The sequence below is a fragment of the Saimiri boliviensis genome, chromosome X (assembly GCF_048565385.1).
Source record: "Saimiri boliviensis isolate mSaiBol1 chromosome X, mSaiBol1.pri, whole genome shotgun sequence".
In the NCBI taxonomy this organism is placed as follows: domain Eukaryota; kingdom Metazoa; phylum Chordata; class Mammalia; order Primates; family Cebidae; genus Saimiri; species Saimiri boliviensis.
Genome location: NC_133470.1, coordinates 122,142,815 through 122,159,933, shown reverse-complemented (window position 1 = coordinate 122,159,933; position 17,119 = coordinate 122,142,815). Strand labels below are relative to the sequence as shown.

Sequence of the window (17,119 nt, the reverse complement as noted above, 5' to 3'; positions counted from 1 at the left end):
CCAGCTTTTCTCAGTACTTATTGAGGCCACAGGAGAGGAGAAGGTCCTTAGAAGAATAGCAAGAAGGATTTAAATAAGAAAATAGGGAGAATTTACTGCCAGTGAGTCTGGTTTTAGAAACTAAAATGATGACCAATTAAGGTTAGAAATTCTCTTCAGTGGAATGCTCAAAATTAGAAAGCATTCTTATCTGTCTCCTGGTATCACAGGAAGTGAAACTGGTTACTGAAAGACCTTTATGGGCCCTGGAATTCATCCAATGGCAATACAACACCACCCCCTGTTTTTCCACAGATAAACTGAAATCCTAGGATATGAAGAGGTCACCCAGAGTATGCACATTGGATTAAGGACAAAAGTAGAAATGAAACCTAAGCCTCTTCCTGCTGCCACTATATACCCTTTGAGGAAAAATTTAATAAAGATTGAGTTTTCCCACACAGACTAGGAAGAAAAGAACACAAGTTTATAAAAGAACACCAGCTCTATTTTCTAACCTTCACATTCAGATCCCTGGGACTGGCACAAACTCTGCCTTCTCAAGCAGAAACTAGAGCTGGCCAAGTGCCTTTCTTGGCACAGTAGAGGGAACCTTCCATCTTCTTCAGACCCCTGCTTCTCAGATCTTACCATGTTGAGGAACTCAGGTCAAGGATTTCCTTCTCCAGGAAGACTTCCCTCGCTATCCCCAGCCCCCAGGCTAAGTTACATGCTCCTCCTTTCTGTTCCCATAGCACCCAGTGCTTACTCCGGTGACTAAAATAGTCTGTAATATATATTCTTTACAAAAGTTTATCATCTGCTTCCCTCACTAGAGTGTGTATTCCTTGAAGGCAGCAGACATACTTATCTTCAATTATGTATCCTTGGCACATGGCAAATAATAAGTATTCAATAAATGCATCTATTTCAGAGTATGCACAGCCTATATAACAGATAGCTTCCTTTGCTCACATTCCGAAGAGACTTCCATGTCAGGGTTGGAAAATCACCCCAGACACTTGATAGAGTCAGAAAAAAAAAAAAAAAAAAAAAAAAAACTTAGAAAGAAAAAGCCTTTTGGAGATAACCTACCTTAATCTCTCCTTGTTACTGATGTGAATGTTGAGACGCAGAAAGGGAAAATGATTTACCCAAGGTCACACAGCTAGTAACTAGCAATACCTGTTTTCACTGATCAAAGAGATCATCAACCCTTAGAGGATCTGCCCTTCTAGAGACATGTGTCCAAGATGATTACCTTTTGGCAACAATATCTTTAGCAGGCACTAGGAATTTTCTAGGCATTAAACTGAGAGTGACAGCACAACATCGTGGCTTAAAACAACGGGTTCTGTGGTCAGACTGCAGAACCAGACCTCAATTCGAATTCCAGGTCTGCCACGTGGAGGCTGTGCAAATTTAAGCAAGTTACTTAATTTCTCTGTGCCTCATTCACCTCACCTATAAAATGGGAATAATAATAATACACTTGTCTTTTGATATTCACAGGGTATTGGTTCCAAGATCCCTGCAGATACCAAAATCAGCAAATGTTCAAATCCCTTATAAGAAATGATGTAGTGCTTGCATATAACCTAGAACATCTTCTTGTATATTTTAAATCATCTCTAGATTATTTATAATACCTAATACAACGTAAATGTTATGTAAATAGTTGCCGTATATTTGTTGGATTTTTAAAAATATATTTCAGCCATGGTTGGTTGAATCTGTGGATGCAGAACCTACAGATATGGAGGGCTGACTGTATTTTATGGAGCTGTTCCAAGATTTAATGAGATTAATATACATAAAGGGTCTCATACACAGAAAGTGCTCAACAAAGATTTATTATTCTTATACAGTTGCCTCCCCCCATGGCTTCTCTCCCAGTTTCTACCTGTATTCTCCATGCTAATTTCTTCCTAACAGCTAAAAAGTCAAAACCTGAACAGGGCTTGATTCAAAAGCTGCCTGGTTGGAGTTATCTTGCAATTTTGCAGAGGTACCTGCTGAAAGACCAGGAATCTCTGCAAAGCATGTGTTCAGCTTTAGTGCATGTAGCTCCATGCTCTATCCAACTTGCCCTCCCGCCCCTGCCATCTTCCCCAACCCTCTATCCTGCCTTTTTGCCAGGTGAGCACATTAGGTTGTAAACATACTTCATGAAGATATTTGGCTTCTGACAGCTGATTTCATTACATTTTATCATAGCTGGAGAAAGATGTCCCTGGGAACACATTAAAAATAAAAATGGATTCATAGGTAATTCATTCTTAACTATATTTGTCCCTAGCAGTTCTCAATAATTTGGGGTTGTGAAGATGTGCTTCAAGTAGCAATAGGGAAGTCATTTACAAGTGTCAGTCCCTGCCACCTTCTGGAATAGAGGTTCATTAAAAATGTAGGTTCTTGGACTTCAGCCCCAGGTATTTGATTCAGTAACTGCAGCCCAGGAATATGCATTTTAAAAGTGCCCTGTGATGTGGATATACCTTGTCCTGGTACCAATACTAAAGAATAATGCCACTAAAAATGTTAAGAGCAGACATTCTGGTGGCAGAGAAAACTTGCTTAAATCACAGCCTTGCCGCATATGAACTGCAGCCATGGCTTTCACTTCTCTTCTGTGTCACTGCTAACTCCCAGTTTGACTTCCCCTCCAACCACATATGTCCCTTGGAGAAGTCTGTTTCAACTGCATATGCTTAGCTGGGAACTTTCCTTGTTTCATGTGCCTCTAAGAAGGAAAAAAAAGCCTTTACAGTGTGTTACTGTGTTTACTCCCCTACTACACATGGGCAGATGTCCAATAGTGCTGCCATCTTGTTTCCCTTCCTCAACTCCTCCCCTCCCTAAGAATTCCCTGTCACAAAACATACTAAATGTTCTCCCCAACATGATTGCCATGGTTTGAATTTACTGATCTGACCGAGCAGAGGGCTGGAACTGGACACTTTATTCAGCTTTTGCACCTGAGGGTTTGTACTGGTGTCATATACCAGTACAGTTAATTTATTATAGCAACTTTGTCATATATCATGACACCAGTACAAACCCTCAGGTGCAAAATCTGAGACAGAACTTGGAACCCTCCCTCCAGACACACCACAGCTGCCCTCTACTTTCCCCTGTTCCCAGCATTACTATTTACCCAATCCCAGCTGCTATATAATCTTCTCCCAAGTATACATTCACAAATAGGTAGATGCCTAATCTTTGTCTTCTGGCAGGGATAGCCTCCCATTTGAGTATTACCAACCTCCTTTGCACACCTCTCCACTATTTACAAGTGCAACTGTTGAGTAGGCAGCCATTTTGTTAAACTTCCTGTTCTCGTTCTCACTTTCCTTATCTTTGCATAGCTGCCAATCCTCCTTTCCAAACATAATTATTAGGTATCTTGGATTTGTTGCCCTGAGAAGAAGCTTGGTATGGGTTAATTTGTTATTATAGCAACGTTGACTCAAACATAACCCAGTGGAAAATTTACAAGCCTGACTTTCAACTATATCTCAGCTTTCCCTTCCTAGGAAGTTCCTCCACTTAACCTCCCCCATTTATTTTACCCCATATTCCTCTCAGAGTTAGAGGATAGCTCACAGCTGCCAAAGATGTCAAAAGTAGATCAGGGAAGCCTTCACATAAAGGCGGCATTGGACCTGGCCTTTGAGTGATAGCTAGATATTTATAGCAGGGATAGAAGAAAAAGGAATTACAGAAAGAAGCAACACAATAAACAAGGCTGAGCAGAGTTTCTCAAATTTTAGGATATACTGGAATCATGATAGTGAATGATAAACAACAACTCTCAGACAGCCGTTGCCCTTTCAGTGGGGACAAGGGAATGTGATCAGGGCATGAAAGAGTCTTCAGCTATATTACTAATATTCTAACGTAGAATAGTGAGTACATCTGAAACATTTCATGATATGTTTTCGAAAATATATGAGCCGGAGAGGTTGTATAATATGCACTTTAGCAAGCCTTGGTACAGTCTGTAGCACCAAGGAATCTGTAATAACGAGAACTCCAGGTAATGCTTAATCCAAGTGATTCATGGACCACTCTGAAAAACACTGTGATAGCATTTCTTTTCCAACAGAGAAAAGAAAAAAAATCAAGAGCATTAGTGTATAAAGCACAGGACTGAGAGTCAGGAGCCCTGGACCATATTCTCAGCTCTGCTCTAATTCGCTACATCAGTCTTTGCTAGTGGGTTAACTTCCTTGAATACCACTTCCAAAACAGAAAATCACTTTTGTAATCCTTGCTCAGCATGGTAAGGATAAATAAAATGATGTCTTGTGAAACTTTGAATGACTTTCCAATAAATAAATGGTTTCCGGAGAAGACAACAAATTTTAGAAACATGGCACCCTTCCTGAAATCAAGTTCTCAGTGATATGTCTCCAATGGCAACTTTTATTCAGTGTGAAGCATGTAATATTAGGACCTTACATGGAAAAAAACACTGGTGTGTTGAATGCTGTTCTCTTAACAACAACAACAAAAATGTCCAGGGTGGTGATCCTCCCTTGGGCTGGGGAAAGGGAACACACATACACATCAAAGTAACTGGGGAGATTTGGCTAAATGTGCAGGCTTACACCTGTTGTTGTGTATATCAGAATGGGAAATGAGACTACAGAGTTGAAAAGCTCACATTTTTTAAGCACCCAAGGTGATTTTGATATATTCCTTGGTCCAGAAAGATTCTTGGCCTCCCACGAGTAACCTGATCCAAGATCTTACATTGTTTTCCTTCCAAGAAGTTACTTACATTTTCTACTCACCTATTTGTTCTTTGTTTAGCTCTCACTGAAGATAGAGGATCTCATAAGCATCTACATATGTATACACAGGGGAATGTGAATAATGGCTATGCAGCTGGTTAGAAATCTCAGCATCCCCAGGGTTGAAATAATCTCCTGGCCAGGTGTTTCCTTCATTGGTTGGAACAGTGCATGAAGGTCCCAGTGGAAGGCTCTCTGGACCCTAGGCTTGTCCAGCTGGATCAGCTACAGGTGGAGCAAATGGGCCCCATGGGCCCCATCAGGTCACCTTGCTGAGTATGAGTCAGGCCAGCAGCTCTTTATTTCTTCCTGTCTCTCCCACTTCCCACCACTCATCTCTGTGGGCAGCCGCCAAACTGGGGAACAAGAGTCAGGCAGGGGGAGGGGGTAGTTCTTAATGGATACTCCATCTCTTCAGTGGTTTGGGGTCTGGCAGACAGAAACCAGACCTGAAACAAATTGACTCCTCCCTCTGTGTATTTCAGTTAATGCACTAGCTGCTGAGAAGTAGCCAGGCCTGAAGCAACAAAATCAATTCCCCTCAACTGAACAAGTTTGAGCTTAATCCTCCAAACTCTTTATCTTGTATCTTTTATCTGTGGGGCCCAAAATGCCACCCAGCCTTAGTTTCCTTCCACTGGCAAAGCCTGTCTCAGAGGGTCAGGCCAAAAATCTCTAAAGATCCTTCGGTAACGGTCATATGCCAAGGGGCTTCTATTTAATACATCCAAGCAACCCTCACCATTCTTTAACATCTGATATAACCTTGACGGCCACTAGTTTCTAGAAAGGAGGCAAGAATGGCTCTTAATTGGCTGATGTTACAGATGGGGAAGCTGTGGAGGGCTAGTGATCTGATCCAATATCAATCCCCTACCCAGGGATAAACCTGGTAGCACACCCTGGGTCTTGAACCTTTCTAGGACCACTGCCAAATGGCATTTTCTTCTTGAGCTTTAAAGACCCACCTCTAGATGTGAATACTGTGACTGTGTTCCTACGTGCAAAGCTCATGTGGATTTAGAATGGCAGAATCATGTGAGACTAAAATGATGTTCATGTTTTTATTTCCTTTATATGACACCTACCACTCAAAGTTCTGTCCCCCCAACCTGTGAATATCCAAATCTCTACTACCTTCCCACATCCCCTATCAAAAATTTCCTTTGAGTTTCTGTATCTACTAAGTGAAATCAACTGAAATGCATCATATGGAGAACTATGAATGCTTTGTGAAAGTCTAAGTCAAGCCCAAAAGGGGAAGCAAGCTGGGGGTATGGGAGTCACTTTAATGTGTGGAATCTGATGAAAGCTGTTGCTAGGTTTTCTGATTCCTGCCAGTTAGCTCCTCCTCACTCTGCTGGAAACTTTTAGAAATGCAAGTGAGACTAAACTGTCACTCTTTTGTCAGAAGAGAAAAGAGTTCAGGGTGCTAACAGCCCTGCATAGAAGCCTGGAAAAAGAGGAAAGGATGTGAACTATCCCAGCCCTCACATACTCAGTTTATCCCAACATATGCTAGATATTGCCTTACTCATGCATTCATTCTTTCTACAGTTACTGAACATCTGCTTTGTGCCAGGCATAGAACTGGGCTCCAGGGCTATAAATATGAATTGCAAGGATGACCCTTCTGCCCTACCAGCCAAGTGTCACTTCCTGAAATAATGTGTTCATAGCAGTGCTGAGTTAATTATAGCATTTTTAAAAATAAAAAGTGAAAGGTAAGCCTAAGACCTATTTATAATACCCGTGGAGCTTCCAAAGCAAGCTAAGATAATTGGCTTAGATCAGCCTTAGCAACTGGTTTAGCATTACGGTTTTCCAAGAGAAGAAACTAACCTAATTGTACATTCCAATGTGGCTAAAAAGCCATTGGTGGCTAAAGGCTGGGAAAAATCAGAAATGAAGGAAGCTAGAATGCTAATTCAGATTTAAAACTTTTATAGCTTGTCTGAGAAAAGAGGAAACAAGAAAGCATCACCTTAATTGGTACAACAAAAAGAATCTGATGCTTTTCATAATCACGCCAGGAAACCATGGTAGCCTAGCCCAGGGTTTCTCAAACTTGGAACTATTGACATTTTGGCTGGATACTTCTTTGTTGTTGCAGGGGGAGTGCTGTCCTCATCTTGTGCATTGTAGACGCTCATCAGCATCCCTCACCTTCACCCACTGGATGTCAGTAGAACCCTCCACAAGTTGTGATAATTTAAAATGTCTCCAGACATTACCAAATGTCTTACAGGGGGAGGGGCGTGCAAAAGCAGTCCCCATTAAGAACCACTGTCTTAGCTCATCACTGCCATCTCATTCCAAGGCCACCTGAATGCAATCATTGGACAGAAGAAAGAAAAATCAGATCTGGGCTATATCACCAGAGGACAAATTCAAAGGAAGTGAAGTGTAGAAAGGTCGTGTCATTTGCTCACTATAGTCACAGAGCAACTTGGTGAAGAAAATAGAAGGGAAATCCAAGTTTTCTGGCTCTAGTGACCCATACTGTCATGCTAATGGAGAAAATAATGATAATGAATTGGATAATATTCTAAAACTCTGTAACAACGACAAACTTCAGCAGTAGATTCTACCAGCACTTTTTCCCAGTGCCCAATCTAGGTTTTGCAAAATACTCAAATATTCATATATACACTTTCCTGTCTTTCTAAATTTGTTTTTTCTTCTCAGACAGTTCAAATTATACAGCTCCCATTGTCTTCCTGACGTCTGTCATTTTTGCATTTTGATCTTTTCTAGTCAATCCACACTGCCAGCATTTCAGGTTCCCTGCACTAAAATTAGGGGGAGCCTGAATGAGGGAAAAGACAAGTAAGGTGGGTCAAGGTCACAAGAAATCTGGGTAGACTGCTAATAGCTGCCAGAGAGAGCTAGCCTCATGTGTGGTCCAAATAAGCAGTCATATACAGTTTGGTACCTAGCATTTCACCATTAGAGGTGTATTTCTTTGGTGAGAAGTCTTAGATATTTGCAACTGTGCGTATGTGTTTATCAGATCACTGTTCTCTGAGATAACTACCAGGGAGCAGAGCTCCTAGAGAATAAGTTTATATTGGAGCAGTAATACTAGAGTATATGTTGCTCCCTGTGGAAGGCAGACATATTAATAGATAATGTTTTTAAATGGGTAACCTACAGGCAGATGAAGGTGACAAAAATAGAGGGTAAACAACAGATATCAACTCTGCCTACTAGCCAAATTTGCTATGAACAAAACTGATATTGATTGCACTTTATGAAGTCCTAGACTAAGTATTTTAAAGGAGACCTCATTCATAGCCTTAGAGTTGGACAAAGTGAAGGGGGTGAGAATGGATTTCCCCACAGGGCTGTGCTCCCCACTCCTCCCTGCCCCAAAGCTACCCAACGTACCCAAATCCAGAAGCATAGTCTTACCTCCAACGAACTGCGCTGCTCCCATGCAACGTCCCATCATTCTGGAGATGAGCTCCTCCATGCAGCAACCCAGGACGGCAGCCAGTGCCACCAGGAGCAGCAGAGCACAGCCAGCACCTGTCACCACCGTGCACATCTGCCAGGCTAGGCTTGGGATGGCATTGAAGCTGGCATAACGCCCACATTCTTCCACCATGATCAGACTGTGTCCCTCTCCCCTCACAGGGTAGTTGCACCTCCGGAATGTGCTGAATGACACTGGCTTCCCAAGCTGGGATCCAAAGAGCCAGTAAGGTAGGAAGTAACTGGTAGAACTGGCCACAGCAGTAACAAGGGACAGGAAAGCCCAGAGGGTTCCCACCATGGTCAGGCTGCTCCTCATGGTCTCAAGTTTCTCTGCAGGGATGTGGAGATGAGTTGCGTCACAGCACCAAATGCAGTAAGTTACCATGTAGGCTCCACTGGCCTATTTTTCATCTGGTTGGCCAGTCCTGGGGCTCAGTTATGTGCCACTTGGTCCTTGCTTCTGGGTAAGATTATTCTCTCGAGGACCATTTGGATCCCTGTGGGATTTTGCTTTTCAGTACTTTTCCCACCTTCCCTTCCTTCTGCCTCATTTAGAGTTCTATGGTCTTCAGTCTGCAGTGGAGGAACCAGATAACTGAATTAGGGTCTGTTTTGCCAACTCAAATACACTGATCAGACAGCTTTTAACTCTTGACATACATAGTGGAACAAGTGGCAGAAAAAGAGTCTAAATGAAAACAAGGCTGCTGTCCCAGCTTCCAGCTGAATGGACTTGCTGGCCTGGTAGCTTGGAAAGAGGCAATATCTGAAGAGGATCAGGAACAAAGTTGTTTTCAGTGAGTGAAGGAGAAGGAATACAACTTAACAGGACCTTCCCCTACTATAAGTGATAAGAGGGAAAGAGAGCTTGCCATGGAGCTACAGAATGGTCCCATTTGACTTTAGTAAAATGTCCAGCAGTGTGCTGGTGTAGGCTTTTCAACTGGGATACATCAGCCAGGTTAAAATGGATAGAATAAAATAAGGAGTGTCTAGTCCCATACCCTATACCTGTCATTGAGAGAGCACTGATCAGTCACTTTTCCCACAATCAAAATGGGAGGCAACTTTCCAACCAGTAGAGGTTAACTCTGGACTGGCTATTAAGAAAAGCTTCCTTGTCCTTTGCTGGTTATAATTCAAAAAGCTTCTCAAAATTCTGAAATAGATCAGGATCAGGCACTCCCTACCTTGCAGCAGGAACATATAGCTATAAGGACCTTTCAAGGTCCCTTTTGGAGCAAGTAATCTTGTAATCAAGATGCTGAGAGTCTTTCCAGATCCAGTTTCTCAGGTCAGCTCACAAATGGTTTTCACAGACCCCTCTGTCAAAAATCAACCACTTCCCTCCCAACTCCATTAATCTGCCATTGCTTTCTGGCCTGTTTCTCTATTGGGGCGGCTAGAGACCACACTGCATCTTGATGACAGCACTGTGAATGTCTCCAGCAAGCAGATGGTGGAATGTGTTTCAGAAATTTCTCCGTGATTCATCACCATTGCTTAAACTTATACATGGTCATGTAAAGGACAGGGAAGGAGGCTGGGGGACCCAAAGCAGGGGAAGTGCAGGAACTGACTATATGGGGTCATCACCACATTGCCAACTTTAGACACTGACAGGAACAAGCAGCAGAGGTACGAAGGTCTCAGGGTCTCATCCATGAGCCCTTTCGCAACCATCGTCAAACAGTGTCTGACATAGAGCAGGCAGTCAAATTCAAGCTTGTTTAATGAAACCCATTGCATAGAATTATGCAATTTCCAGATGGGTAGAGAACTTAATGCATCATTTAATCCAACCTTCTGGTTTTACATATGGGAGAATTTGGCCCAGTAAAGGAGGAAGTGACTTTCTTCAAGTCACAAAGTAAGCTAGCAAGCAGCAATATCAGAACCAGAAACCTGATCTGCAGATGCCTAGGCCAGTACTTTTCTACCACACAATGCTAAACTACTCCCTCTCCATCACTTTACAGATGGGGAATATGGAGAGGAAGTGATTTACTCAAGGGTGAAGGGCTAGTGAGATACACTGGCCAGATCAGAGCCCAGTTATTTGATTCTTAATATAATGCTCATTTTTTACTCCACCACAATTCCCCTCTTGATACATATGTATTTTGTGCAACAAGGGAGCAGAGATCGTAAATTGCAGGTGCTTACTCTGGAATGTTAGGGCTTGGGAAGAAAGTGCCCTGAGCTTGGCCCCTGGGAATTAGGCTTTGTGGCTGAGGATGGGGGGAATGAGAGAAAGATGTGATGAGGGATTGAAAGGCAACAGGGGGAGAAGTGGAACTAGTTTTGAGTAATTGCTGTTAGACAGCAGGTATGGTTGGCTGCAATGAGGTAATGCCTCTGCTTGTTATATTAGAGTTTGCAAGATTACAAAAAGTGCAAGTAGCCCTCCGTTACAGACTCATTTCCTGATGAAGAAGCCCAGGCCAGAGGAGGAGAGGAAACAAGCTGACAAACATTTATTACCTATGTCATCACAATCCCTTCTAAATCCGTTATTTTATGTGCTTTGCCCAATGATCTTCATAGGTTAGCAACAAAGGTATTATCCCATATTTAAAAATGAGCAAATTGGGTTTCAGAAAGACATGTGATTTACCCAAGGATACACAGTGATTCAATGGCAAAGCCATAATTTCTCACTTCCCTTTTACCTGCAGCCTCCCCCTAAAGTATTACCCAAAAGTATTACATTTAAAAGCTTCCACAATTTCCCATAGAGAATTTCAAAAAATGTTGAAGAATCAGGAAAGAATTCCAGGGAAGATAGAAGGAAACCCCATTTCTTTAGACAGAGTGCATAAACCATCAGAACAAGAACATGATTTGTTTCCATCTCAGCACTTGAAGTCAAAACTAACTGAATGTCCCTCATGGATGTCATCACCTGGAGACCAAAAGTCCCAGTATGAAGCAAAAAGAAAAAATCTAGAGGCATCATACTACCTGATTCCAAACTATACTATAAGGCCATAGTCACCAAAACAGCATGATACCGTTATAAAAATAGGCATATAAACCAATGGAACAGAATAGAGAACCAGAAATAAACCCAAACACTTACAACAAACTGATCTTTAACAAAGCAAACAAAAATATAAAGTGGGGAAGGGACACCCTTTTCAACAAATGGTGCTAGGTTAATTGGCTAGCCACATGTAGGAGAATGAAACTGGAACCTCATCTCTCACCTTATACAAACATCAACTCAAGATGGATTAAGGACTTAAACCCAAGACCTGAAGCTATAAAAATTCTAGAAGATAACATTGAAAAACCCCTTCTAGACATTGGCTTAGGCAAGGATTTCATGACAAAGAACCCAAAAGTAAATGCCAATAAAAACAAAGATAAGTAGCTGGGACCTAATTAAACTAAAGAGCTTTTGCATGGCAAAAGGAACAGTCAGCAGAGTAAGCAGACAACTCACAGAGTGAGAGGAAATCTTCACAATCTATATATCTGACAAAGGACTAATATCCAGAATCTACAACAAACTAAAACAAATCATTAAGGAAAAAGCAAACAATCCCATCAAAACGTGGGCTAAGGACAAGAACAGACAATTATCAAAGAAGATATACAAATGGCCAACAAACATATGAAAAAATGCTCAACATCACTAATGATCAGGGAATGCAAATCAAAACCACAATGTAAAATCACCTAACTCCTGCAGGAATGGCCATAATCAAAAAATGAAAAAACAGTAAATGTTGGTGTGGATGCAGTCAACAGGGAACAGTTCTACACTAATAGTGGGAATGTACACTAACACAGCCACTATAGAAAACAGTGTGGAGATTCCTTAAAGAACTAAAAGTAGAATCACCGTTTGATTCAGCAATCCCACTACTGAGTATCTACCTAGAAGAAAATAAGTCATTATTCAAAAATTATACTTGCACACAAATGTTTATAGTAGCACAATTCACAATTGCAAAATTGTGGAACCAACCCAAATGTCCATCATTCAATGAATAGATAAAGAAATTTTGGGGAGAGATAGCATGGGGAGAAATGCCAGATATAGGTGAAGTGGAGGAAGGCAGCAAATCACACTGCCATGTTTGTACCTATGCAACTATCTTGAATGTTCTTCAAATGTACCCAAAAACCTAAAATGCAATAAAAAATAAAATAAAAGAAATTATGATATATATATATACACACATATATGTAATACATATACATATATACATAATACATATGTATACATTCCATCATATATATACACACATGTAATACATATACATATGTATACCTAATACATATGTATTACATATATGTGTGTATATATATGATAGAATACTATGCAGCCATAAAAAGGAATAACAGCATTTGCAGTGACCTGGATGAGATTGGAGACTATTACTCTAAGTGATGCAACTCAGGAATGGAAAACCAAACATCTCCTTGATATGTGGGAGCTAAGCTCTGAGGATGCAAAGGCATGAGCATAATATGATTGCCTTTGGGGGCTTGGGGGGGAGAGTGGGAAGGGGGCAAGGGATAAAATATTACAAACATGATGCAGTGTATACTGCTTAGGTGATGGATGCACCAAAATCTCACAAATCACCACTAAAGAACTTGCTCAGGTAACCAAATAACACCTGTACCCTAATAACTTATGGGAAAAATAATTTTTTTAAAAAAGTCCCAGTATGACAACCAGTAGGAGGGGCAGAGAACTTAAGGCAGAGGAACACACCATGTCAGTGTGCAGTACCAAGACTACAGTAGAAATGAGAGGAGGGGTTGTAATAATATGGTTGTCCTCACCTGTGACAAATGAAGCTGATAAACTACAATACTATCAACTACTGTCAATATGATTTCAGTTTAAAAGTAACATTTTGAAGCCAAGACATAGGAAGGCAAATTCTCAAAATTCAATTTAAATTAAATGTGTTTAGCTTTAGAAAAACTCATTGTTCTTCAGAATTTAGATGAAGTAATTTCAACTTTAGGAAACATTCATAGTCCTTATTTCATTTAGAACTAGGGTAACCAACCATGCCTGTTTTCCTGGGACTCAGGGGTTTCCTGCGATGTGGAATTTTCAGTGATAAAACCAGGAAAGTCCTAGACAACCTTGGATGAAGTGGTCAACCTATTTTCAAATATATGTAGGACTAGAGATGTCATGAGCTAGCACAACCCATGGACAGTGGGTTAAGAATCACTGCCACAGATAATTTTCTAATATTCTCTTCTCAGGACTCAAACAATATAAAGTTAAAAGTGATCATGGAATTAAACCTTGGAGATATGAAGCTTATACACTTTAAATGCAAACCTTTCTAAATCATAAACTTGACTTGAATTCAGTCAAGGAAGAGATCTCAGAGATCCAATTGCTTAGTAGTTCTGAACACAATATGAGTCTCAGCCCAACTTCTCTTGTGGCTGGAATAGAAAAGCTGCAGGGCACATGGAGTCTGTTCACACACACTGCTTTATGTTCACATGTGCTGGACAGCAAAGTGTATTCTAGAAAATGCTTTTAATTGTGCCACCTGCAATGAAGTAGTCTCCTTCATGATAACCCTCCAAGGCAATCCAAGTTGATTCCCAGAAACTGGCTAAGTCAATTTAAATACATAGAAATCACAAACAATGCTATATTTTATTCTATCTTAATTCCTGTTGTATACTTCATGTATGTAACAGCTTTGTTTCCCTGACCTGGAATATCCAGCCAAACAGTCACACTGGATTTCAGTAACCAAGAACTCAACTTGATGCTCCTGCTGAGTGGTCCAGTTACCAGGCATTGATAGGACTGGAGTTGAACCTCTCTCTTTTGGTGTCACATTATCCCTCATTTCTCAGCTTTGTTTTATCTGCTAGATGGGCCGCAAGCCTGTTTCTAAGACTGGTTGTATAAGATGCAGTGAATGTGGCCAGAAAGCTGTAATAAATAGGATAAAAGCATGAGTTCTGTTCTGAATTTGCTATCCTTACTAAAGCTTCATGTCTGATCTTTAGAGATATGCTAGCCATTTTAGCACAGCCTTGTGGGTAGAAGTCAAGAAACCCACCTAAACCATGCATGGCAAATGGTTATCTCACTACTTTCAAAGAACTCCAAGAAAGGGGAATCTATAATATATCTTAGCAGCTTAACAACTCTCGCTGTCGATAAATCATTTGTTATATGCCTTTATAAACTTTTCTTGTTGCAACCTAAGGCCAGATCCTTTTGTTGGTTCGTCAGAGGGAATGGAGAACAGCTAGACACCATCTTCCAGATGAGAGCCCTTCATCAACTCAGATTACTAGCAGGAGACCTTTAGCGTTTTTCCCCATAATGAGCATTCTCCCTCTCCCTGTGGTATCCAATTGCCAAGCCTTTAATCATTTGTTTTCAATTTTTTTCACTCCCTTGTATATCTATTCATGTTGGGCACTTACAATGAAGCATCAATGAAAGTGAAATGTTGCTTTTGTATTTCTCTTGGTAGAGAGAAACAAACCTACTCCTTCCTCTGTCACCTCCACCCTAGTACCCACAAAAAAAAGGACAAATCCTTTTATTCCCAGGTGAGCTTTTTGTTAAACTTCTGAGTTACAGAAAGCACTGCCTTTCCAAGGGCAAGAGGGTCCAGGCAAAACAGAAAGCAAATTAAAGGCTAGAACGCGAAGTGGTAAGAAAGGGAGTCAGTGACTTAACAGCTGCTGAGGGAAACATGTGTGCAAGATTGCTGGTTTAGGACTGGTCTGTGAAGAGCAGCTTTCTTGGCACTGGTGTTGGCAAAGGAATGTGAACAGGCCTTTTTTCCTCACGCCCCCAGACAGTATGCATTGTCTTCCTGCCAATCCCGTTACAAATACATCTTACTCAGTGTTGAGACTTCCCGAGGAAATGAACGAGATATGTAGGCATATGTTTCCAGTGGGTAAATAGGGTCCTGCTCCAGAGAAATGTGATGGACCGATGTGACTCCTTGTATCAAGTTGGGTATATAAGCAGCCTGACCATGCTAGATCTTTCTGCTTCAGATAAAGCTCCAAAAAAATACTGCTACTCCTCCAACATTTCTCTCCTCATTTTCTGCTGCCTATCTCCCTGAGGGGTTTCTTCTCTGGCTATCTCCATGATGAGAGGTACTCTGAGTTCTCCTGTGCCTGAAATCATCTCATGATGTACTCTCTCAAAGTGCTTTATTTTCTATTTGTATCTTGGTGACTCTAAGAAGATCTCTCTTTAGATTTAATTATTTTCTTTCAAATTCCTTAGATTTCATTTTTGCTGGACCTCCTTCTGGGCCTTCATACTTCCCTCCTCTTTTAGTCTGGGGTAGAAAGACTAGGAAAACTGCATTGGGTAAGTTTATGTGTTTACTTCCATCTCTCCATCCTTAGTGGGAATACTCACAAGCAGGTAAGGCATTCAAAGGCAGGAAGCCAGAGACGATGTGGAAAGGACTAATTGAGCAATTGATAACTTATAAATGATCAACTCTAAATAAATATATTTGAAAATATAGATAAATTTTAAATATATAAGTAAATTTTAAAAGTGGGGTGCCAACGAGAGATCTTCGTCTCAGTTCTTACTCTGGCTAGACAGGTGCCATCATCTTCAGTGATCCGCTGGTTGTCTAGGAGTTTTCTCTCACACTCTCAGCTGGTTAGAAACGACCCCTCTGAAGATCGCTGGCAAGATGCTGTTAAGCCCTATTGACAATGGACTAGCTGAGACTAACCCCCCTACACCCTTAGGTATAACCCCAGCCCTGCTATCGTTGCCCATTAGTCTCTCTACCTCATCGTGTAAGCTGGGAATACAATGTCACCACAGCTGACCTCCATTGAGTGAATCAGGCCTATCTGGGAAAAAGATGGGCTGATTGCTTTTCCAATCACTTCAGAGAAGTTGAGAGGCAGCATGGTATATTAAGAAGGTTTCTCAACAGAATCACTTTCAATGCTTGTTCAAAATGCAGACTATGTCACCTCCTCCTAGATTCACAGAATGCAAATTTGTGGAAATTCATATTTTTAAAAATCCTCAATTAATTCTAATTGGAATTAATGATTGAGGAATACTGTTTTAGTGGGAGAGTCATGATTTTGGCATCAGATCAGAGAAAGAGTTCTGAGGTCTACCCCTTACAGGCTACATGCACATAAAAAAGATCACTTAAAACCTCTGAGTTTCAGTTTCATTTATAAAATGGAAATGATGAAGCATAAAATTCAAGTGAAACAACATCTGCACTATACCTAACACCAGAGAAGGTATCAATTCTCTCCCTTTCTACCAGAAAAGACCCTATTCTCTCATAAGTAATGGAAAAGACTTGAAACCACCTAAGAGTTAGAACATCTCTCCTCTCCCCTTTCTCTCCCCACAACCGCTCCATTGGTGGTTTTTCCTCACCCCTAGGCTTCATTTCATTCTGTTTTCAGGTCCCCACCACAAAATGAAACCAGTTGGCTGAGTGTTCTTTGCCAGAATGGATTTATAGTTTAAGTATTTCAGGTTCTTCTGGAAATCATCATGCTTTGGCACATAGTAGGAACTCATAAATATTTACCAAATAGATGCATTCTTTTATTTCCAGGCTGACAGGCCTCAATGTTTGCATTTCAGTTTAAATTAATTACCCCATTTCAGCCGCATAACCCCCTTAGATTTAGGCAAGCCTAGGATATCAACCTACCACATTAGCAAACTGGATCCATTTTTACTTGTATAGACAGGTCAGAACAAAATCCCTCTCTCCAATCTCAGAAGCAGGCACTTCCTGTCCTCAGGTTACCAACTCCCCTGGGGAAACCAGCTAGCACTTAACCCTTAGGTCCTCAAATCTTGTCAATATGAAATAGGA

General features: G+C 41.0%; 1 protein-coding gene across 1 annotated transcript in view; it reads right to left on the bottom strand.

The window, feature by feature from the left end:
• The window catches only part of LHFPL1 (LHFPL tetraspan subfamily member 1), a 46,994-nt gene that overhangs the window by 29,538 nt on the left and 337 nt on the right, over positions 1–17,119 (bottom strand). Inside the window, exon 2 of the mRNA XM_003935839.4 lies at positions 8,193–8,831. Within this exon, the coding sequence (XP_003935888.3) occupies positions 8,193–8,643 (451 nt within the window). The 5' untranslated portion in view covers positions 8,644–8,831. The remainder of the gene's footprint in view (positions 1–8,192; positions 8,832–17,119) is intronic.